This window comes from Oncorhynchus keta, chromosome 30 (genome assembly GCF_023373465.1).
Source record: "Oncorhynchus keta strain PuntledgeMale-10-30-2019 chromosome 30, Oket_V2, whole genome shotgun sequence".
In the NCBI taxonomy this organism is placed as follows: Eukaryota; Metazoa; Chordata; class Actinopteri; order Salmoniformes; family Salmonidae; genus Oncorhynchus; species Oncorhynchus keta.
Genome location: NC_068450.1, coordinates 47,757,582 through 47,783,129, shown reverse-complemented (window position 1 = coordinate 47,783,129; position 25,548 = coordinate 47,757,582). Strand labels below are relative to the sequence as shown.

Here is a 25,548-nt window from a genome sequence, read left to right as displayed (position 1 = left end):
AGGTCGGCATCTGAGGTAGTAACTGTAAGTAACTGGCTACAACTGGAGTGAGGCGCAAGATTGAGCAGATGGAAAGCGGGGGAAATGACTTTTTTTAAAATAGCTTTTTATGAAGTAAACTATATTAGGCCTAGCTCACACAGTTGTTTTTATTAAATGCTCCACAAAACATATTTCCATCCCAAAAAACTATCCTATACTGCCCGTTCCTGTGGACTGTTGATCCTGTCCCGAACTTGATACTAGAACTTCCCTCCCATTCCTGACAGAATCCCACAGGATTCCTGTTCCCCTGTCAACTTGTAGTTGGCAACAAAGTAATTTTAAAGTAGTAAGTATGAATGTGAATAAACATTGATATGTTACAATGAATGTGAGCAACTATAAGCTTTCTCCTGGCCAGAAGCTAGTTAGCTTTACAGTAGTCATTTTTAGCGGTGTCAGGTTTTTATCTAACTAGCTGGCTGTGTGAAAAACTGATAGTCAATGTTCTGAAGCCAAGAATACTTGCTAGCTACAGAATGACTTGCACAATCACTGCCTTAGTCTTCATCATAGGGTCGGCAAGTTAACAATGGATGTGCCACTAGTAAAAAAATATTTAAAAAAATACAAAAATGAAGAGTACATTAGTTTTTTTCAAAGGAGTGCAGGTAAGGTTCTTAGCAACTGCCCGCAATGCCACGCTCATTTTGCCCTCAAAACAGCCTCAATTCGTAGGGGTATGGACTCTACAAGGTGTCAAAAGCATTCCACAGTGATGCTTCCCACAGTTGTGTCAAGTTGGCTGGATGTCCTTTGGGTGGTGGACCATTCTTGATACACACGGGAAACTGTTGAGCGTGGAAAAACCCAGCAGCGTTGTAGTTCTTGACACCAACCGTTGCGCCTGGCACCTACTACCATACCCCGTTCAAAGGCACTTAAATCTTTTGTCTAACCCACATATACAATACATGTCTCAATTGTCTGAAGGCTTAAAAATCCTTCTTTAACCTGTCTCCTCCACTTCATCTACACTGATTGAAGTGAGTTTAAGTGACATCAATATGGGTACATAACTGTCACCTGGGTTCACCTGTTTATTCTTTCTTATACTCTTATACTACTTTTTGTATACTCTGTGTATATTTAAGTGATACTGCCCTGGAAGCTGGTGTTGAGGAGATAATGGCACGGGTGTTGTTCGTTGAGGGCTGTCAAACCATGCCAATATATCCTCATCAATCTACACATTATACCCCATAATGACAAAAGAAACACAGTTTTTTGAAATTTTAGCAAATGTATTAAAAATACAAAACAAATACCTTATTTACATAAGCATTCAGGCCCTTCACGATGAGACTCAAAATTGAGTTCAGGGGCTTCTTGTTTCCATTGATCATCCTTGAAATGTTTCTACAACTTGATTGGAGTCCACCTGTGGTACATTTAATTGATTGGACATGGTTTGGAAAGGCACACACCTGTCTATATAAAAAGGTCCCACAGTTGACAGTGCAATGTCAGAGCAAAAACCAGGCCAATAGGTGGTCAAAGGAATTGTCCGTAAAGCTCCGAGACAGGATTGTGTTGAGGCAGAGATCTGGGGTAGGGTACCAAAAAATGCCTGCAGCATTGAAAGTCCCCAAGAACACAGTGGCCTCCATCATCCTTAAATGGAAGATCTTTGGAACCACCAAGACTCTTCCTAGAGCTGGCCTCCCGGCCAAACTGAGCAATCATAGGAGAAGGGCCTTGGTCAGGGAGGTGACCAAGAATCCAATGGTCACTCTGACAGAGCTCCAGAGTTGCTCTGTGGAGATGGGAGAACCTTCCAGAATGACTACAATCTCTGCAGCTCTCCACCAAATCAGGCCTTTATGGTAGAGTGACGGAAGCCACTCCTCAGTAAAAGGCACATGACAGCCCACTTGGAGTTTGCCAAAAAGACACCTAAAGAATTCTCAGACCATGATAAATAAGATTCTCTGGTCTGATGAAACCAAGATTGAACTCTTTGGCCTGAATGCCAAGCCTCACGTCTGGAGGAAACCTGGCACCGCTCATCACCTGGCCAATACCATCCTTTCGGTGAAGCATGGTGGTAGCAGAACCATGCTGATGTTTATCAGTAGCAGGGACTGGGAGACGAGCCAGGATTGAGGGATAGATAAATGGAGCAAAGTACAAAGAGAGATCCTTGATGAAAAACCTGCTCCAGAGCACACAGGACATCAGACTGGGGCGAAGGTTCACCTTTCGACAGGACAACGACCCTAAGCAAACAGCCAAGACAATGCAGGAGTGGCTTCGGGACAAGTCTCTGAATGTCATTGATTTGCCTAGCCAGAGCCCAGACTTGAACCCAATTGAACATCTCTGGAAAATAGTTGTGGAGATGGATTCATTTCAGTTTTAACTTTCATGCCTACTTTTTAAAAAGGTATTATTAAAACAGTTCAACTGTGTATGTTGCTGGTTATTACAGTATACTAACTGTACGTTAAGTTTCAAACCATACATACGTATGTCGAACAACAGTATGTAGAGCAGCAGTAGTAACAACCTGACAAAGGAGAAGTGTGACAAACACTATGAAATTAAATCCTACAATAGCTTAGAGTACAAAATGCTTGTTAATTGAATATCCACTTTAACAGTCACACTGGTATTCAGTACAGTATGAATGGCAATGTCCTTAAGACTGATTGGACTGTACTAGATTAATGCCCCTCTACAAGGTCCCCCTAAACATTGTAAATTAGCCAATTTGGAAATTAAGATCTGTATGCATCCTTTACTTAGAAGTCACAAGAAATTAGCATTTAAAACCCGTTTTTCAACAACAAACATCCAGCGGGCATACTCCCGGTCCGGAGAGACAGGTTGACAAGTCCAGTATCAATGTTTAAACTGTTCCCTAATCAATTCCTGGATATCTTGGCGGTATTATGTCAATGTTTAACAACAATCTGATCAAGTCATTAATGGGGAGAATCATCTTACCCGGCAACATATTCCAGTGGCTGTATCATGCATTACTCATTATTTATAATGATCTCATTCATAGGAGTCACCATTGTACATTTTTTTTAAAAACATCACAGGGAAAACTATGCCCAGCTAACATTATACTCAGGTACATCAGCTGAACAGTTCTTTTTCAAAATGAAGAGCTTATCATGCTAATCTCTTCTCTCAAAACGCTAAATCAAGTATACTAAATTGTAAGGTTAATTTATGAATACATTTTCTCAAGCTTAAGTTGTTGAGAGTAGAGAATGAACTGACCCAAGTTCTAGACCAGCGTTTCCCAAACTTGGTCTTCGGGACCCCGAGGGGTGAACATTTTTGTTTCTTGCCCCAACACTACACAGCGGATTAAAATGATCAAAGCTTGGTTATTAGTTGATTATTTGAGTTTGGGAAACCCTGGTCTAGTTAGTAACACTTTTTAAAGTGATTTAATAGTGATCCTTTGTGTTAATCTGTGTACCATTAAGCACAATAGTAGGGCCTTAGGTGATGCAACAAACAATTGATAATTGTGATAATTCTTAAAAAATAAAAATAAAACTTTAGCAAACAATTCAGTTCACTACATGTCAAAATACATAAAATCATTTGAAAACAATGTGGCAATTGCAAAATTGCAATACTGTACATTATATTTACGCGATATGAGCCCAGATTTAAAGCAAGTGCCATACTAAGAATGTTACATTCTTTTAGTGAAATCCGCAGAATCGGTGTGCTCAAATTTCCTCTTTAGCGGAAGGTATTATTCTATCTACCAGAGTAAGATCGATGTAAAATTGTATTACCATGAAGTATGGGAAAGTCCTAAGGGTGTTTTACGGTCATCAGACATCCTTGGACTGAAATATCAAGCAAAACATTTATTTCAGCTCTGTCGTTCAAATGTTTCAGAGACATACAACAACAAAAAACTAGCAGGTTACAAAGTAGAGCTTCGTAGCGAAGTTTTGACCAATGGGTTGTCAGGGATTGGTCTAATTCACATTCTGACACCCCCATTTCCATGACGAGCGCTAGCTTCCTAGCTGTGTGGGAGTGCTTGATGCTGTTCGCTGGAGGCAACGAGCCGAGCGAGAGGCACCACTGTGCATCATTGGCTGTATTGTGCCAATGGCGATTTTTGTGATTGATGGTTTTATTCTTTCAAGTAAAAACGACAATTCAGTTGCTACAACCCTACAAATCGATAAAGACGTAGCTAACTACCAGTGAATTGAAAATGTGTCCCATCTATCTTTCTGTGCAGCTTTCTAGCAGGCAGCTCACTCAATTTATTTAAACTTAATTTAATTAGGCAAAATTAGGCAAAAAAAATCTTATTTACAATGACGGCCTAGGAACAGTGGGTTAATTGCCTTTTTCAGGGGCAGAATGACAGATTTTTACCTTGTCAGCTCGGGGATTCGATCTAGCAAACTTCTGGGTGCTGGCCCAACGTTCTAACCACTAGGCTACCTGCCTCCCCTCTTCTGAGCCTAAGCTAATTTCTTTCTGGAAACAGTGTAGTTCATCCTCCCATCACCAAGAGTAACTCATCAACACCAAAAAAGAACAGTACAATGTAACCAACTCAGGTGTAGGCCTACCTTAGAAGTAAGCTATGTTATTAGACTAGTAGCCCTTGTGTTACAGTTCAGACTTTGTTAGAAGTGTGTGTCTGTGTCGGGCTGTGTGTGAGCTTTGAGCGTGTGGGGATGCTGAGAAGTGTGTGTGTGTGTGTGTGTGTGTGTGTGTGTGTGTGTGTGTGTGTGTGTGTGTGTGTGTGTGTGTGTGTGTGTGTGTGTGTGTGTGTGTGTGTGTGTGTGTGTGTGTGTGTGTGTGTGTGTGTGTATGTACGCGCGCACACGGTTGGGCATATTATTTGTCAGTCTAGGCCTAATACAACCTCAGTGTGATATACACAGCCTAACAGATATTAATTGGTAAATAGTAACCTTGCTTTTTGTTCATGATTATGTAATCCCAATTATATGTACTCTGTTACCAGCCCTGGTGTGTGTATAGGTGCACAAGTCTTGGAGGGCTGGCGGTTGGGAGCTTGGGCTCGGGTCCCCTTTTTTTTACCTTGTGGGACATCTGTCGTTGACCCTGGTTAAGTCTATGTGTTGCTCTAGATGGAAGTCTATTAGATGACTAATGTGATTACACTACCATTCAAAAGTTTGGGGTCATTTAGAAATGGTCTTCTTTTTGAAAGAAAAGCACATTTTTTGGTCCATTAAAATAACATCAAATTGATCAGAAGTACAGTGTAGACATTGTTAATGTTGTAAATGACTATTGTAGCTGGAAACGGCAGATTTTTTAATGGAATATCTACATAGGCGTACAGAGGGCCCTTATCAGCAACCATCACTCCTGTGTTCCAATGGCACATTGTGTTAGCTAATCCAAGTTTATAATTTTAAAAGGCTAATTGATCATTAGAAAACGTCAACAGTGAAGAGGCGTCTCCTGGATGCTGGCCTTCTAGGCAGAGTTCCACTGTCCAGTGTCTGTGTTTTTTTGCCCATCTTAATCTTTTTATTAGCCAGACTGAGATATGGCTTTTTCTTTGCAACTCCACCTAGAAGGCCAGCATCCCGGAGTCGCCTCTTCACTGTTGACGTTGAGACTGGTGTTTTGCGGGTACTATTTAATGAAGCTGCCAGTTGAGGACTTGTGAAGCATCCGTTTCTGAAACTAGACACACTAATATACTTGTCCTCTTGCTCAGTTGTGCACCGGGGCCTCCCACTCTTTATATTCTGGTTAGAGCCAGTTTGTACTGTTCTGTGAAGGGAGTAGTACACAGCATTGTACGAGATCAGTTTCTTGGCAATTTCTCGCATGGAAGTTTCAGACTAAGTTTCGGGCGAGTTTCAGAAGAAAGTTCTATGTTTCTGGCCATTTTGAACCTATAATCGAAACCACAAATGCTGATGCTCCAGATACACAACTAGTCTAAAGACACCAGTTATATTGCTTCTTTAATCAGATAACAGTTTTCAGCTGTGCTAACATAATTGTAAAAGGGTTTTCTAATGATCAATCAGCCTTTTAAAATTATACAATTGGATTAGCTGACACAACGTGCCATTGGAACACAGGAGTGATGGTTGCTGATAAATGGGCCACTGCACGCCTATGTAGATATTCCATTAAAAAGCAGCCATTTCCGGCTACAATAGTCACAACATTAACACTGTATTTCTGATCAATTTGATATTATTGTAATGGACAAAGAAAATGTGCATTTCTTTCAAAAACAAGGATATTTCTAAGTGACCCCAAACTTTTGAAAGGTAGTGTAGTTGTTGAGCGGCTTCACTGCAAGTGTATTGTATGTTAGAAACATTCAATAAAACATTCATACACATTTTTTATAATAATAAATATTACCACCTTACATTAAACTAATGGGCTTAACATGCTGTATTTTTTGGTTCGTCCACACAAATTAGCATATTATCTCATTTGCATACAATATAAAACATTGTATTCTAATTTCATAGAGCATGAAGATTTGTTAATGACCACACTACTTTAAATTATTGATCCTAAATTACTGTAATTGTATATTGTACTGCCAAATTTGCATATTAAGAGCCCAATTTGCATAATATAGAATTGTCATTCCAGAAATACAATTATATTTGAATCATCTCTGTGTTCTACGTCAACCCTGAGAATTTCATAACAATGTGACTACCCTATCTTGAGTTATTGGACAAAAAGTATTGAATTTAAGAATAAAGACAGGCGATTTGGTGCCTTTTGGACAAGGTATTAACATTGAAAAAGGTCAAAATAAATTGCTGACAGGTCAATCAGTTGAAAATAAGATCTAAGCAATAGTAAGTCCTATCCTCATGAAATAAGAGTTTTTGATTGTCCTAAGAAGCCTCTCTATATCATGGAATACAAAGTATAACACCAAAACCAAAGTTTAATTTTGTCCCCAAACAACAGGGAATCCATTTCAGATGACAGCTGTCTAATTGTTAAATTACCTTGATGCATTGCCACAAATTAGACACAGTTTAGTGCACAAAAGCTCAGTAAATATAATCTGTTAAATGCACAGAGGAAACAACCCCTTTCCTCTTACCTGATCCCCCTCCTTACTGCACTACATGCAGTAAACACACCCATGGGGCATGCGTTTATGACTAGTGCCATGACAATGGCCAAAAGCGTCAGACTTTGTACACGTAGAGGGCCACCCACCCCCCAAGGCCAGGGTAATTGTCAAGGTTACCACTACAGTTTGCACGCAAGCAAGGGGTTGGGTACATGGAAGGCTGACACACACAGGCCTTTGTGCCTTTTGACAGAGAAAAGCAACAGAGTGTGGCAGAGGAGATGGTGGCACCTAAAAACAGCACTTCCTGTCTTGGTCTTTCACATCAACTATGACCAGGGGGGAAAGAACTGAGAACATAGGCAAATATCTGACCAACTCCACCACAAAATTACACCAAGAGCCCAAACACAACATAATTCAGAGTAGTGGTCGACCGATTAATCGGAATGGCCGATTTCAAGTTTTCATAACAATCGGAAATCGGTATTTTACACCTTTATTTAATCTTTATTTAACAAGGCAAGTCAGTTAAGAATGCATTCTTATTTTCAATGACAGCCTAGGAACGGTGGGCTAACTGTCTTGTTCAGGGGCAGAATGACAGATTTTTACCTTGTCAGCTCAGGGATTCAATCTTGCAACCTTACAGTTACCTAGTCCAACGCTCTAACCACCTGCCTCATTGCATTCCACGAGGAGCCTGCCTGTTACACGAATGCAGTAAGCCAAGGTAAGTTGCTAGCTAGCATTAAACTTATTTTATAAAAAACAATCAATCAATCATAATCACTAGTCAACTACACACGGTTGATGATATTACTAGTTAATCTAGCGTGTCCTGCCTTGCATATAATCGATGCGGTGCGTATCGTTGCTCCAATGTGTACCTAACCATAAACATCAATGCCTTTCTTAAAATCAATACACAGAAGTATATATTTTTAAACCTGCATATTTAGCTGAAAGAAATCCAGGTTAGCGGGCAATATTAACCAGGTGAAATTGTCACTTCTCTTGCGTCCATTGCACGCAGAGTCAGTGTATATGCAACAGTTTTGGCCATTGAAGGTTGTGCAATGTAACAGCAATATTTAGACTTATGGATATGCCACCCGTTAGATAAAATACGTAACGGTTCCGTATTTCACTGAAAGAATAAACTTTTGATAGTTTCCGGATTCTACCATATTAATGACCTAAGGCTCGTATTTCTGTGTGTTATCATGTCATAACTAAGTCTATGATTTGATAGAGCAGTCTGAGCGATGGTAGGCACCAGCAGGCTTGTAAGCCCTCATTCAAACAGCACATTCGGGCGTTTGCCTGCAGCTGTTTATGACTTCAAGCCTATCAACTCCCGAGATTAGGCTGGTGTAACCACTGTGAAATGGCTAGCTAGTTAGCGGGGTGCGCGCTATTAGCGTTTCAAACGTCACTCGAACTGAGACTTGGAGTGGTTGTTCCCCTTGCTCTGCATGGGTAACGCTGCTTCGAGGGTGTCTGATGTCGATGTGTTCCTGGTTCGAGCCCAGGTAGGAGCGAGGAGAGGGATGGAAGCTATACTGCTACACTGGCAATACTAGTGCCTAGAATAACATCCAATAGTCAAAGGTTATTAATGAAATACAAATGGTATAGAGAGAAATAGTCCTATAATTCCTATAATAACTACAACCTAAAACTTCTTACCTGGGAATATCGAAGACTCATGTTAAAAGGAACCACCAGCTTTCATATGTTCTCATGTTCTGAGCAAGGAACTTAAACGTTAGCTTTCTTACATGGCACATATTGCACATTTACTTTCATGCCCAACACTTTGTTTTTGCATTATTTAAATCAAATTGAACATGTTTCATTATTTATTTGAGGCTAAATTGATTTTATTGATGTATTATATTAAGTTAAAATAAGTGTTCAGTCAGTATTGTTGTAATTGTCATTATTACAAATAAATGAATAAGAATCGGCCAATTAATCGGTATCGGCTTTTTTTTTTGGGTCCTCCAATAATCGGTATCGGCATTGAAAAATCATAAGTCGGTCGACCTCTAATTCAGAGACTCTAACCTTCTTCCAAGTCAAGACAGTAGGATCTACAACTCATGGGACATCAATATTCACAGTCAAACTTGCTCAAAACAATACATTGAAAGCCAAAGCCCAAAGACTATGAGAGGTGCTCTGATAAAAACAACTAAGTGTGAATTTTAGCACGCTCACTTCAGGAATTCAATGATGTGTGGACTGACATGAGAATGATACTACCCAGCCATTAAACACACACATTTTGAAAACATTTCCCTTCCCCTCCCCTTGTCTGGTTTTCTGATGTGGGCAGGCTGTGAGTTAGGGGCCGGGCTTGGCAAGGGGATGCAGGTTGTCCAACTGCTGCCAAATAGATCCTTGCCAGCTTTGTCAGTAAATAATGCGACTTATGCCAGTATGTGTGGCAAGCCAAAAGACAGACTCACCAACTGCTGTGTGATACCAACCCCTGACATCTAGCTTGGTGTGTTTGTGTGAATGACAGACAATTACAGGCAGTTATGAAGGTCATGCAAAGACATTAATTTACAGACCATATGATTCTATGTCTAAATAAAGCCATAAAACACACAAAACTAACCTTCATGCGACTGGCCAAACAGTCACCCACATTCCCTAGACTGTGTATAGAGAAAACAGTGGGAACACAAAAGCCTACTTGTCCTGTGTATGGTCTCTTTTGGAGACTCAGGTTTCCCAATAGCGATGGAACTTTGATTTGCATGTGGTTTTAAAGATGCATCTTTCCTACTGAAGATGTAACATGTGTTTCCCAAAACGCCACGCAGCGAAAACAGTCGCTAAGTGTGTCGTTGGGAGTATGTGGCGATACTGATAGGAACGAAAGAAAGGCATCGCTGCTCTCGGATCAGCTTTCTCAATTCACATCTTACCTTAGAACATTAGAATTATTTCACAATACTGACGATGGATCAGCTCCTACAGCAATATTACCACCTACGGCTGCAAATATTGAGGCGGCTTATTCTAATACTTACCCAATAAAAATGTACTAAATCACTGATTTTGCACATGTTAGGCTGCACATTATGAAATACATTTAGTGTAAAAAAACACAGTGGTGGGCCGTCGGGGCCAGCAAGGCCTTCTCTGCTGGCCTAAACATCATCAGAATATATATATTTTTTAAATATATTTTCCCACAAATATGTATTAAATTATTCCCCAGAGTAAGAGTTATACTCTTCCTTTCATAGCTTTCCTCTTGGTTGCACTGCTTCCAGCCCCAGGTTGAGATTTGGAGGGCTGGTCTTTATGTTAGATCTTTTATCCAATCATATTCAGCCATCATGTGTTACCAGGGGTCTAAAATCTGCCATCAGGCCTTCAGAATCAACAGTGCGGGCACTTGTAGCTTAAAGTGAATGGAAATGAAAATTTAGTGTCAACCAATCAGCTTTAGAGTTGGCTATTGTACGCCTGCTGGCTGGCTCCAGTGTTACACAGGAGCCAGCTAGCAGGCGTAGTGCGTGCACGTCTTTTGATTGGATTACCAATATTGAGAGGCAGGTCCTATATGGGCAGGTCTATGCAGAATCTCAGAACTAGGAAACTGAATTTGATGAACAAATTAATTTGCGTACTACTAAGCTGTTTTTTCAACCCACAATGGCGGAAGGAGAAGATATCGATTTTGTCGAGGATATAATTATAATGCCATTCTCAAGACAAACTTTTCAAGAAAAGTTAGACATTGTCAGGAGAGGTCGACGCCGACGCTACAAAGCCTGTCACAGGCGGGAAAGGGGTTTGTTCACCACTTTCAAAGTTCCAACTACGAGCGCTATCAATGGCTCACAGGCTCCGAGAAGCACTGCAAACTGTACTGCTGGGAATGCCTATTATTTGCAAGTGATCGATTTGGTGTTTGGAGCCACACTGGCTTTGCAAACTTGAGTTGTCTAACCAAGGCAGCAACGAGACACCAAAGTACGGCTGAGCACAAAAAACTTTTGGGGACACCCGAGTGGATCTACAGCTCAACGAACAAGCGCGCAGGGCAACGAAGCTGCACAATGATAAGGTATTGTACTCTTCCCCTGCAATTCTCTGAATAAAAATGTCAATTTCAAGGTGACACAACGCCTGGTTATACTGCGTTTCTGTCTAAATGTATAGTGTCTAGAGCCATGGCACCATAATGATGGTAATAAGAGGTGGATTAATTCGGGTGGGACTGTGTAGGACTTCACTGAAGGCCCAGGCCCTAGGCACGCTACTGAAAAAACATATTAGGATCAGCTGCTCTTTCCATGACATAGACTGACCAGGTGAAAGCTATTATTTCTTATTGATTTCACTTGTTAAATCCACTTCAATCAGCGTAGATGAAGGAGAGGAGACAGGTTAAAGGATTTTATTGATACAATTGAGAAGTGGATTGTGTACCATTCAGAGGGTGGATGGGCAAGACAAAATATTTAAGTGCCTTTGAACACGGTATGGTAGTAGGTGCCAGGCGTATCAGTTTGTGTCAAAAACTGCAACGCTGCTGGGTTTTTCACGCTCAACAGTTTCCCGTGTGTATCAAGAATGGTCCACCACCCAAAGGACAACCAGCCAACTTCACACAACTGTGGGAAGCATTGGAATCAACAAGAGCCAGCATCCCTGTGGAACGCATTCAACACCTTGTAGAGTCCATGCCCTGACGAATTGAGGCTGTTCTGAGGGCAAACGGGTGAAACTCAATATTAGGAAGGTGTTCCATATGGTTTTGTACCCTGTGTATATTGAGACAAAATTAGACAGTAGCTTAAGTAGCAAAATTGTATTTATTAATCATGAAATGTCAATATGATTGAAATAGGCCTATAGCCAGCCTACTGTTTATATTTTAATGCAGGCATCTCAGTTTTAATTTGAAGCATGTTTTTTTATACATTGCTTGTTTGTATCAATTGTCATTCCCATAGCAACGATTAAAACATTCCCTAACCAGAAACCGTGGATTGATGGCAGCATTCGCGTGAAACTGAAAGCGCGAACCACTGCTTTTAATCAGGGCAAGGTGTCTGGTAACATGACCGAATACAAACAGTGCAGCTATTCCCTCCGCAAGGCTATCAAACAAGCTAAGCGTCAGTACAGAGACAAAGTAGAATCCCAATTCAACGGCTCAGACACAAGAGGCATGTGGCAGGGTCTACAGTCAATCACGGACTACAGGAAGAAATCCAGCCCAGTCACGGACCAGGATGTCTTGCTCCCAGGCAGACTAAATAACTTTTTTGCCCGCTTTGAGGACAATACAGTGCCACTGACACGGCCTGCAACGAAAACATGCGGTCTCTCCTTCACTGCAGCCGAGGTGAGTAAGAGATTTAAACGTGTTAACCCTCGCAAGGCTGCAGGCCCAGACGGCATCCCCAGCCGCGCCCTCAGAGCACGCGCAGACCAGCTGGCCGGTGTGTTTACGGACATATTCAATCAATCCCTATACCAGTCATGCTTCAAGAGGGCCACCATTGTTCCTGTTCCCAAGAAAGCTAAGGTAACTGAGCTAAACGACTACCGCCCAGTAGCTCTCACTTCCGTCATCATGAAGTGCTTTGAGAGACTAGTCAAGGACCATATCACCTCCACCCTACCTGACACCCTAGACCCACTCCAATTTGCTTACCGCCCAAATAGGTCCACAGACGATGCAATCTCAACCACACTGCACACTGCCCTAACCCATCTGGACAAGAGCAATACCTATGTGAGAATGCTGTTCATCGACTACAGCTCGGCATTCAACACCATAGTACCCTCCAAGCTCGTCATCAAGCTCGAGACCCTGGGTCTCGACCCCGCCCTGTGCAACTGGGTACTGGACTTCCTGACGGGCCGCCCCCAGGTGGTGAGGGTAGGTAACAACATCTCCTCCCCTCTGATCCTCAACACTGGGGCCCCACAAGGGTGCGTTCTGAGCCCTCTCCTGTACTCCCTGTTCACCCACGACTGCGTGGTTTGCGGACGACACCACAGTGGTAGGCTTGATTACCAACAACGACGAGACGGCCTACAGGGAGGAGGTGAGGGCCCTCGGAGTGTGGTGTCAGGAAAATAACCTCACACTCAACGTCAACAAAACTAAGGAGATGATTGTGGACTTCAGGAAACAGCAGAGGGAACACCCCCCTATCCACATCGATGGAACAGTAGTGGAGAGGGTAGCAAGTTAAGTTCCTCGGCATACACATCACAGACAAACTGAATTGGTCCACCCACACAGACAGCATCGTGAAGAAGGCGCAGCAGCGCCTCTTCAACCTCAGGAGGCTGAAGAAATTTGGCTTGTCACCAAAAGCACTCACAAACTTCTACAGATGCACAATCGAGAGCATCCTGGCGGGCTGTATCACCGCCTGGTACGGCAACTGCTCCGCCCTCAACCGTAAGGCTCTCCAGAGGGTAGTGAGGTCTGCACAACGCATCACCGGGGGCAAACTACCTGCCCTCCAGGACACCTACACCACCCGATGTTACAGGAAGGCCATAAAGATCATCAAGGACATCAACCACCTGAGCCACTGCCTGTTCACCCCGCTATCATCCAGAAGGCGAGGTCAGTACAGGTGCATCAAAGCTGGGACCGAGAGACTGAAAAACAGCTTCTATCTCAAGGCCATCAGACTGTTAAACAGCCACCACTAACATTGAGTGGTCGCTGCCAACACACTGACACTGACTCAACTCCAGCCACTTTAATAATGGGAATTGATGGGAATGATGTAAATATATCACTAGCCACTTTAAACAATGCTACCTTATATAATGTTACTTACCCTACATTATTCATCTCATATGCATACATATATACTGTACTCTATATCATCGACTGCATCCTTATGTAATACATGTATCACTAGCCACTTTAACTATGCCACTTTGTTTACATACTCATCTTATATGTATATACTGTACTTGATACCATCTACTGTATCTTGCCTATGCTGCTCTGTACCATCACTCATTCATATATCCTTATGTACACTTATGTACATATTCTTTATCCCCTTACACTGTGTATAAGACAGTAGTTTAGGAATTGTTAGTTAGATTACTTGTTGGTTATTACTGCATTGTCGGAACTAGAAGCACAAGCATTTCGCTACACTCGCATTAACATCTGCTAACCATGTGTATGTGACAAATACATTTGATTTGATTTGATTTGCAAAGACATTAGCAACTTTGTATTTGTAGTACAGTTTTGTTATGGAGTTAATCGGCTGTCACAGGGAAACAGAAACCACGTTTAGCATAGATCTTCTGTGTATAAATTGACATGGGAGGGCAAAAAAAAGCATCAAACGACACACCTCGTTTGTTCTCCGAGTAGTCTGTGGCAATCTGTCAATAACATGCGTTTTAAGTGCAATGTTAATAGCGATGGTTTTGGGAAACAGCTCAGCTCCTACGAAGGTTCTAACGATGAACTTTAGCCTTAAAGATGCTTTTGGGAAACCATGCCCAGCGTGGTTGAGACCAGCTGGGAAAAGAACTGACCTGGTCACTAGCCTGGTTAGCCAATAGCCATCCTCTCACCCCCGCATTATATTTTTCATCCATCTCCAACTCTTTCCACACGGTATTTATTTACAAATGAAACTAACATGGATTCATTTGCGCGTTCACCTTAACATCCCACACCAAAGAACAATGCCTCGTCCTCCTCCATAACAGGTGTTTCAGATTCTCCCTTTTCATTCCATCATTCTTTTTCTCCAAAGGACTTCAAGCACATGAAACCATGGTGAATACTTGAAACCAGGTAGTCTTTTGTTTTGTATCAAAGGCATGTAAATGTGTTAATGATTACAACATTAGGACACTTCCAAAAGCGACAACCACTAAGGCTCTTACTGTTGCCGTCTGTTTTTTTTCCCCTCCCCATTTAAGACTTCTTCATTTGGAAGCTTGCTTACACACAACCACAGAGAGAGAAAGTTATGTTGCTATCTGTTTTCCAGGTTACCCAGTTTCCCAAAAGAAAACCCCCATCTCTCCCTGCTGGCAGTGTCTGTGCACACACACACACACACACACACACACACACACACACACACACACACACACACACACACACACACACACACACACACACACACACACACACACACACACACACACACACACACACACTCTTATCTAGGCATGGACTCTGTGTGGGACCTCTAAGGACAGTGGGAGACTATAAGTGTCTCCTCAGATGTACAGAGCGACGTGATATCTGACCTTCAGCATCCCACTGGACAGAGTGAAAGAAAGAGGGACAATGATTCCCATCGCTCTCGGAATCACCCCTCCTCATCTGTGTGTGCACTTAAGAGTGGACAAAGGCAAGTGTACACTTGATAGTGGCGTGGATGACACAGAGCACACATTATACGTGCACTTACAGCTTGGAAAACGACACTAACCTTTATAAGACCAGTCTCTGTTTTCTAAATCACTCAATTTGGAGACCAAATTAGATTAGGCTATACAAAACCACAACAAAAGTAAAACAAGAGCACGGGACTGCAAGGAAGTCTAACAGGCAGCGAACAGTTCTTGTGTGTGTGTTACTTGAGGACATGACTGGGCATGTGAGCCTGAGCCCCAGTAGTCTGTGTGTGTGTGTGTGTGTGTGTGTGTGTGTGTGTGTGTGAGAGAGAGTTGGACATGAGTCACCAAGAAACTACTGTATGAGCTGTATGCCCACTGTGATTTTGTGCGCATGTGTGTGGCCTGCAGTGGGTATGTGTGTATCTTATGTATCTTGTGAGTGTGTGTGTGGTGGCCCAGCAGTGACAAACCAACTTTCACATCTCCCAAGAGTCACCGTGCTCCAGGGAATTCCGTGAGCCAAGTAGCATCAGACAGAAAGCCACTGATGAACTAAACAGGGAATTGGTGTTTGAAAAAGAAAACAAAACAAAAGATCCTCCAGAATTTTCTGGGGAGAGATGTCTGTTCATAAGAATACATTCAGATCTACCAAACTAGTTTTATAAGGAAAGAAGCCCTTGACTTCATCTTGAGTCATTCGACCACTTTCCCATTACCTAATTTGTTCATACACGCTCTCCTGTGAGATCGATCTACCAACTGATTCATGCATTTATTTATCAATAATCATTTCTTATTCAATCCCTTCATTGCTGGGGAACATTGACCTATCTAACACTGTTGATATTAAATTGGCATCTGCTGAGTGGCAAGGTGCAGTGTTATTCGGCCATCTCAGATAGATTGAAACAGCCCTCAGACCCCATTGGAATAAATGTATCAAACAAGCTTCTGCAATCACGTTTAGCTGTTTGCTTGACTGAATTAATTTGCTAGAGTGCTGGCTGGCTCAGAGGGGCACATCAAGGAATACTGACACACACACACACACGAGCAATCTCTCCCCGTTTCGCTCCCGAGGTAATTGCCATCAGTCTGAGAGTCAATATCGAAGACACACACACTCCAGTCAACTGCACATGACAGTAGACAGGATGCACAAGCCAGAAACAAGGCCTTCAAGAGGAAACTGGTAATAATAATGATGATGATGATGACACTGAGGAGAGAATGAGGATGATGTCTTGGCAGGAGATAGCAGGGGGGGGGTTACAGAGAGGAGCCGCAGTTACTCAACAATTAAGTCAGAATAGGAGGCATGTTCTCAGTCTTAATAAGCTACAGTGCGCACAACCCCTCCCCACCTTCCTTGGTAATCGTAGAGTTGTTGGGCTATACATGTAATTATTGTGATATGATGCAGCGAATGTGTTGGAGTTTATTGATTTCAGAATAAAGCTTTCTTCACATTAGTCTACGCTTTAGTCTCTGAACCTAATGTATCCTCTCTGTAGCAGAACCTAAACATAGCCATCAGGAAAGTGGAAAGACCCAAGGATAAATTGCCGAACTGTGATATTTGGATTGCTATTATTAGATAATATTTTAGGGGGTGGATCAGCTTCGACGTTGCAAATAGATTGCGGCTTCTGTCAAGTTTGGACACATCTACTCATTCAAGGGCTTGTATTTGTACTATTTTCTATATTGTAGAATAATAGTGAAGACAACAAAACTATTAAATAAAAAATATGTAATCATGTAGTAACCCAAAAAATTGTTAAACAAATTAAAATATATTTGAGATTTTTCAAAGTAGCCACCCTTTGCCTTGTATTGTATTGTCTCCAAACTTTTGACTGGGGTGAAGGTTCACCTTCCAAAGGTCAGTCCTTTGTTGAAGCACCTTAAGCTGCACCGCTATTTTCAGGTCTCCCCAGAGATGTTTGATCTGTTTCAAGTCCGGGCTCTGGCGGGGCCACTCAAGGACATTCAAAGACTTGTCCCTAAGCCACTCTAGCGTTGTCTTGGCTGTGTGCTTAGGGTGCTTAGGCTCAGGGTCTTTTTTCGTAAAGGGTCTGAATACTTATGTAAATGTCATATTTAAATTTCCCAAAATGTCCAAAAACCAGTTTTTGCAGTGTCATTATGGGGTATTGTGTTGATTGATGGGGGGGAAACAACTATTTAATCAATTTTAGAATAAGGCTGTAACGTAACAACATTTTGAAAAAGTGAAGGGGTCTGAATACTTTCCAAATGCACTGTAACTCACCACACTTTTCAATCACAAAAACACACACCCTCATCTTCCATCACAACCTCACTCCCCCCACACTGTGCCTTCTATGTCCTCCGTTTGCTGTGTTTTTATCTCTACCATGTTGATTCCTATCTAATTACGAGCTTTTCAGTACTTTTGTGTTCCAGTTCCTTATATTTGAAGTTGTATCATTTCAATAATTTATTCTTCTGGGATATAAATAGAAAGTCCAATACATATTATTTTACAACATTCCCTATCTTGAATGGTATAGTGTATTTACAGTTGTATTTGATTGTTTTCCTTTTTTTTTGTTATTACAATCTCCACCATGGATAGTATTGGGTGTTCCATTATTTCGACTCCTCTATGGGAACTTTGTAATATTTAGAATAGTCATGGAGCAGTCTCTGTGTCTCGGAACAGTCGGTTATCAATGTACAGTTTATCGACTATGAGAGCCACACGTTTCCCTTTTAGTCTTCACTTTGAAGAGTGGGTACCAGATTTTCTCGCATAAATCGAGTCTGTATTTCAAGTAAGGCTTCTCTCAGAAACATGTTCTCTTTTTTAAGTTCATTTAACATCCATTTCAATAGTATTGACAGTACCTTTTAGCTTGTTTTGTTTCTCTCTCAATTGTCGCTGCTTTTTCGTCACTCATCTCGAGGCTTGCCTTCAACTCCTTTACATCTTTACTGACGAGTTCAAGTATGCCCAATTTACCATTTATCTACTTTAGTAAGTGGGTTTCTACACTTACCATGCCAGGTGGTGAAAAGCATAAATCATCTGTGTCAGACGAGGAGTCTCGTTTTCTTTTGGGGAATTGGTTTTCCATGCTGTTTTGGTGTTGATTGTTGCTGGTCAATAAATGTCTCTAGCCTTATAATTTGTTTTGTGTTGTTATCCAGATTCAAGCTTATTGCCCACGAGTATGTGAAGTGCTAATATTTAGTCAGATTTACAGATGTTTAATATTACGTTTTTGTCTTGAGGCATTCTGCGCCGCTGTCTTCAGTCCGCCATTGATCCTCCCATCTGTGGTATTTGCTAAGGTTTCAGCACAGAAGTCACTTGATTCAGTCTCTATATGTATAAATGTGCAGTGTGTCCAAAAACATTTCCCAAGGCATGTGTTTTGATATGCAAATATTAAAAGCTACAATATGCAACTTTTTGGGAGACCTGACCAAATTCACATAGAAAGGCGAGTTATAGATCTATCATTCTCGCTGAAAGAAAGTCTAAAGATGTTGTTCTATGTGTGCCATTTCTATGATTCCCGTTCTGAAGTTTAGTTTTTTCATATTTTACTTTCGGTTTTGAACACCAGCTTCAAATAGATGAATATACAATATGTTTGGTTATGGAATATATATTTCGCAAGAGGTTTAGATGGTACAATGACTCTCTACACAATGACTGCTTGTTTGTCACACCCAGACTGCTTGTTTGTCACACCCAACACAGTGAAGGTGCACTTCCATTGTGGTGCTCATCATTTGTATTGGCTCTTGAGAAGAAGGGTCTGCAGGTTTTTTAAAGGGTCAATACGATCTGTGTGAAACGAACTAGAAATAGGCATGAGTCATCACCCTATCAAGTTTCTCTGAAATTTGGCACCAATGTCCAGGGAATTTGGCAGCTGCATCATGATAAGGACAACAGACTGAATTCCAGATCTACTGAAGTAATCGACTGGGAATTTTTCCTCACAACTTTTGATTTTATTTTATTACATTTGTGTAGCCGATGTGAAATGGCTAGCTAGTTAGCGGAGGTGCGCGCTAGTGGCGTTTCAATCGGTGACGTCACTTTTTCTGAGACCTTGAAGTAGTGGTTCCCCTTGCTCTGCAAGGGCCGCGGCTTTTGTGGAGCGATGGGTAACGATGCTTTGAGGGTGACTGTTGACGTGTGCAGAGCGTTCCTGGTTTGCGCCCAGGTCGGGGCGAGGGGATGGACGTAAAGTCTATACTGTTACATTTGCATGATTTGTTTGAATCATTAATCATGCATTGGAGTTTCCAACAACATTGTGAGAGGCAGAGGCTTGAAAAGTCCCTCTTTATACATATAGAGACTGAATCAAGTGACTTCTGTGCTGAATTGGGTGACTAATTACCACTAAAAAGGAATATTTCAATAGTTCTGATTTTATTTGTGATATCCTCCCAGTGTTTATGCAACACTTGGCATGAACCAAATGGGAGTGAGTGCAAGACTCCCAACATTATTGGGGCTTGATGAAAGACCTGTGTGTGAACTGTCAATACATACTGTACACAAGAGAGCACTTGGAGGGATTATTGGCAAAAGATAAGATTGGTCAAAAGACCAATTAGTGGCAAAAGATCAGAATTGGGCTGCCCTGTCAGCTGGGAAGCCTGTGTAAACAGCAGCCTAGGAACTGACACATCTGCTGGCCCAGCAACTTCAAAACACACCAAGCACCATACATGTTCAAACCAGGGGGACAGATCCATCCTTAGCCTACATGCACTGGCACCTGAAGCTTGAGGTTACATTTTTGCAAGTTCCTCACAAACATTGTATCAGCATTCATAATCTACAGCAGCTTTGTTTCAGTATTGCTGCTAGAGATGCGCACTTTGAGCAATCATCTGATTCATAATGTCAACGCTATGTTCATACAGAGGAAAATATACCAAAATGACCCTGTCCGTGCAGGCTGAGGAATACAAAGACGCATGTCTTAAAATGATGTATTTATCAACAATCTGTTCAATGTAGGAAAATGTTGCAAAATAAAACGGATGACAAAGGTAGAGAGAGGGGTCTGACTGATGCCACCCGGTGAAAACAGACTATTCCTCATGGTCGATGGATAACAGGAAATTGAAATGTCAAAACACCAACACCAGAATCTTATTTCCAAACACAGCTACGCGATATCAGACCGATATCTGGTGTAGTTCGTCTCCAACAGCAGACGAAATCTATCAAATCGCCTCAACACGCCCCCTGCCTCGTGGTGTGATATAGCAGCTACTTTACCTTTGGAGTTGCTGAATGCAGTGTACCAGGAGAGCGAAATGAGTCCGCATAGACCGAACAATACGACCGTTAGGAAGGTGCCATTTCGGAGCCTCATCTCCGGATCACCGGGCTCATGTCCGAACTTGAGTGCGGGGTATCTGGGCTCTCTCAGCTCGTTTGCTGCACTTCCAGTATAGAAATGCCTCTTCACGCCTGGCAGTCAGAGCGGAGGCTGAGTTTGTTATTGCGTGGCGCTCTGCTCTCGGGTTGACTACTCATTTGCACAAGCAGGGAGTGCTTGGGGAGGAGTTGCCAGAAAGGACGGGGGGGTCTCTCCCATCCTTCTCGAGTCAGTGCGGACGGAGTGGTTATGAGGCATGCCATGTAGTGTTGCGACTCTGCTAATGGGCGTTGAAAAATGTGAGGCAGCAGTTCCAGGTTTACTTTCACATCCGTTCAAGAATTTTCATATTTCGCTCATGAATTGAATGTCATATGTGCCGAGGTAGCCGACAATTGCTTCTCCATATTCAGATGACGGGGGTGCACAGTGCATCTCTAAATTTCTTTACATTTAATTTGACTTCTGCTATAACATGTAAAGCATGTAAAGCAAACCATATGCCCAAATCCATATGAGTTATTTAGCCTACCTAGAACATAATAACAATAAAATCAGTTCAATGGGATTCTGACTACCACTTGCATTTTAAGGCCAGCAGGAGCAGTGCATCTCTCTCCACACAGTGCATCTCTCTCCACATAGGCTACACAAATTAGCAGTAGGGGCTGTAACACTGAGCTAGATGCTGGATGTCACATCCAGTATAACATCCAGCATCTGGCTCAAAGTTACATCCAGCATTCTGCCCAGCTGAGTAGCATCTGCCTCAGAGTTACATCCAGCTCAGAGTGACATACAGCATCCGGCTCAGAGTTACATCCAGCATCCAGCTCAGCTGAGTAGCATCTGCCTCAGAGTTACATCCAGCTCAGCTGAGTAGGATCCAGCTCAGAGTTACATACAGCATCCGGCTCAGAGTTACATCCAGCTCAGCTGAGTAGGATCCAGCTCAGAGTTACATCCAGCTCAGCTGAGTAGCATCCGGCAAAGTTACCTCCAGCATCTGACTCAGTCACATACAGCATCCGGCTGAGCATTACATCCAGCTCAGAGTTACAGTTGAAGTCGGAAGGTTACATACACTTAGGTTGGAGTTATTAAAACTAGTTTTTCAACCACTCCACAAATTTCTTGTTAACAAACTATAGTTTTGGCAAGTCGGCTTGGACATCTACTTTGTGCATGACACAAGTCATTTTTCAAACAATTGTTTAGAGACAGATTATTTCACTTATAATTCACTGTATCACAATTCCAGTGGGTCAGAAGTTTACATATTCTAAGTTGACTGTTCCTTTAAACAGCTTGGAAAATTCCAGAAAATGGTGTCATGGCTTTAGAAGCTTTTGATAGGCTAATTGGCATAAATTGAGTCAATTGGAGGTGTACCTGTGGATGTATTTCAAGGTTTACCTTCAAACTCAGTGCCTCTTTGCTTGACATCAAGGGAAAATCTAAAGAAATCAGCCAAGAAAAAATTGCAGACCTCCACTAGTTTGGGTCGTCCTTTGGAGCAATTGTCAAACGCTTGAAGGTACTACGTTCATCTGTACAAACAATAGTACACAAGTATAAACACCATGGGACCAAGCATTTGTCATACCGCTCAGGAAGAAGACGTGTTCTGTCTCCTAGAGATGAACGTACTTTGGTGTGAAAAGTGCAACTCAATTCCAGAACAACAGCAAAGGACCTTGGGAAGATGCTGGAGGAAACAGGTACAAAAGTATCTATATCCACAGTAACACGAGTCCTATATCAACATAACCTGAAAGGCCTCTCAGCAAGCAAGAAGACTGCTCTAAAATTGCCATATAAAAGCCAGACTACGGTTTGTAACTGCACATGGGGACAAAGATCATACTTTTTGGAGAAATGTCCTCTGGTCTGATGAAACAAAAATAGAACTGTTTGGCCATAATGACCATCGTTATGTTTGGAGGAGAAAAGGGGGAGGCTTGTAAGCCGAAGAACACCATCCCAACCGTGAAGCACCAGGGTGGCAGAATCATGTTGTGGGGGTGCTTTGCTGCAGGAGGCATTGGTGCACTTCACAAAAAAGATGACATCATTAGGCAGGAAAATGATGTGGATATATTGCAGCAACATCTCAAGACATCAGTCAGGAAGTTAAAGCTTGGTCGCAAATGGTTCTTCCAAATGGACAATGATCCAAAGCATACTTCCAAAGTTGTGGCAAAATGGCTTAAGGACAACAAAGTCAAGGTAATGGAGTGGACATCACAAATCCCTGACCTCAATCATATAGAAAATGTGTGGGCAGAACTGAAAAAGCGTGTGCGAGCAAGGAGGCCTTACAAACCTGACCCAGTTACACCAGCTCTGTCAGGAGGAATGGGCCAACATTCACCAAACTTATTGTGGGAAGCTTGTGGAAGGCTACCCGACACGTTTGACCCAAGTTAAACAATTTAAAGGCAATGCTGCCAAATACTAATTGAGTGTATGTAAACTTCTAACCCAATGGGAATGTGATGAAAGAAATAAAAATCATTCTCTCTACTGTTATTCTGACATTTCACATTCTTAAAATAAAGTGGTGATCCTAACTGACCTAAGACAGGGAATTTTTACTCGGATTAAATGTCAGGAATTGTGAAAAACTGGGTTTAAATGTACTTGGCTAAGGTGTATGTAAACTTCAACTGTACCTGCAGCACAGTTACATCCAGCTGCATGTCTGAGCTGCATGTCTGAGCTGGATGAAACACTTCAAAATAAAAGTCCTTCAGTTTGTCATGCCAAAATAAGTCCTGCGACTTCCAATTTCAAAATAATAGTACCTTGATTTGTCATGTATGTATTTTTATGCATATTTTATTTCAGTTCAATAAAAATATAAAAACCCATGTCATAAAATGAATCGGTCAACTCTGGACAATTTTAGTCTAGTTTTAGTCACAACCATTTGTCACATAATTGTTTTTCTATTAAATAATGAATATTTAGGTTACCTCTAACTTCCATCATGTGCAACTCAGCTTTGTCCAACTAGGTCTACTATCCTCTCATATACCTTAGTTTGCAACATTGATATTGTGGCAAATTGTTTCCAATGCCAGCCATAATTAACCATATGGCTACAGCTTAAACAATTTACAGATCTGATTTTCTCCCCATCATAATCTTCAAGGGGGGTAAATAACAGCAATCGCTGCAGAATGGTTGTTCTGCTGGTTAAGTGTGCTTTGAATATATTTTTTTCCTTCTTTAGATTTTTTTTAACCCCCTTTTCGTGGTATCCAATTGTTAGTAGTTACTATCTTGTTACTATCTCTACCTTACGGGCTCGGGAGAGACGAAGGTCGAAAGCCACGCTTCCTCCGAATCACAACCCAACCAAGCCGCACTGCTTCTTAACACAGCGCGCATCCAACCCGGAAGCCAGCCGCACCAATGTGTCGGAGGAAACACCATGCACCTGGCGGACACGGCGGTTGGAACCAAAAATCTCAAATTTGGATTCATCAGACCAAAGGACAGATTTCCACCGGTCTAATGTCCATTGCTTGTGTTTCTTGGCCCACGCAAGTCTCTTATTATTATTGGTATCCTTTAGTGGTGGTTTCTTTGCAGCAATTCAACCATGAAGGTCTGATTCAGTCTCATCTGAACAGTTAATGTTGAGATGTGTCTGTTACTTGAACTATGTGAAGCATTTATTTGGGCTGCAATTTCTAAGGCTGGTAACTCTAATGAACTTATCCTCTGCAGCAGAGGTAACTCTGGGTCTTCCTTTCCTGTGGTGGTCCTCATGAGAGCCAGTTTCATCACAGCACTTGATGGTTTTTGCGACTGCACTTGAAGAAACTTTGAAAGTTCTTGAAATGTTCAGAATTGACTGACCTTTATGTCTTAAAATAATGATGGACTGTCGTTTCTCTTTGCTTATTTGAGCTGTTCTTGTCATAATATGAACTTTTGCCAAATACCGAATTGAAATGCATTCCAGGTGACTACCTCATGAAGCTGGTTGAGAGAATGCCAAGAGTCTAAAAAACTGTCATCAAGGCAAAGGGTGGCTACTTTGAAGAATCCAAAATCTAAAATATATTTTGATTTGTTTAACACTTTTTTTTGGTTTCTACGTGATTCCATATGTGTTCTCTTATAGCGTTGACGTTTTCACTGTCTACAACGTAGAAAATAGTAAAAATAAAGAAAAGGTTTGTCCAAACTTTTGACTGGTACTATATATATATGTATATGTATATATGTAGGTAAACTTCCGACTTCAACTGTATATATATTATATACATACATACATACAGTTGAAGTCGGAAGTATACATATACTTAGGTTGGAGTCATTAAAACTCGTTTTTCAACCACTCCACAAATTTCTTGTTAACAAAGTATAGTTTTGGCAAGTCGGTTGGGACATCTACTTTGTGCATGACACAAGTAATTTTTTCAAAAATTGTTTACAGACAGATTATTTAACTTATAATTCACTGTATCACAATTCAACTGCATCAGAAGTTTACATACACTAACTTGATTGTGCCTTTAAATAGCTTGGAAAATTCCGGAAAATGATGTCATGGGTTTAGAAGCTTCTGATAGGCTAATTGACATAATTTGAGTCGATTGGAGGTTTACCTCTGGACGTATCTCAAGGCCTACATTCAAACACAGTGCCTCTTTGCTTGACATCATG

At 41.6% G+C, this 25,548-nt stretch overlaps 1 protein-coding gene across 1 annotated transcript in view; it reads right to left on the bottom strand.

Moving 5' to 3' along the window:
- The window catches only part of mgat4b (alpha-1,3-mannosyl-glycoprotein 4-beta-N-acetylglucosaminyltransferase B), a 215,805-nt gene extending 194,778 nt beyond the window's left edge, over positions 1-21,027 (bottom strand). The window contains exon 1 of the mRNA XM_035744560.2: positions 20,763-21,027. Within this exon, the coding sequence (XP_035600453.1) occupies positions 20,763-20,859 (97 nt within the window). The 5' untranslated portion in view covers positions 20,860-21,027. The remainder of the gene's footprint in view (positions 1-20,762) is intronic.
- Positions 21,028-25,548: the final 4,521 nt, after the last annotated feature.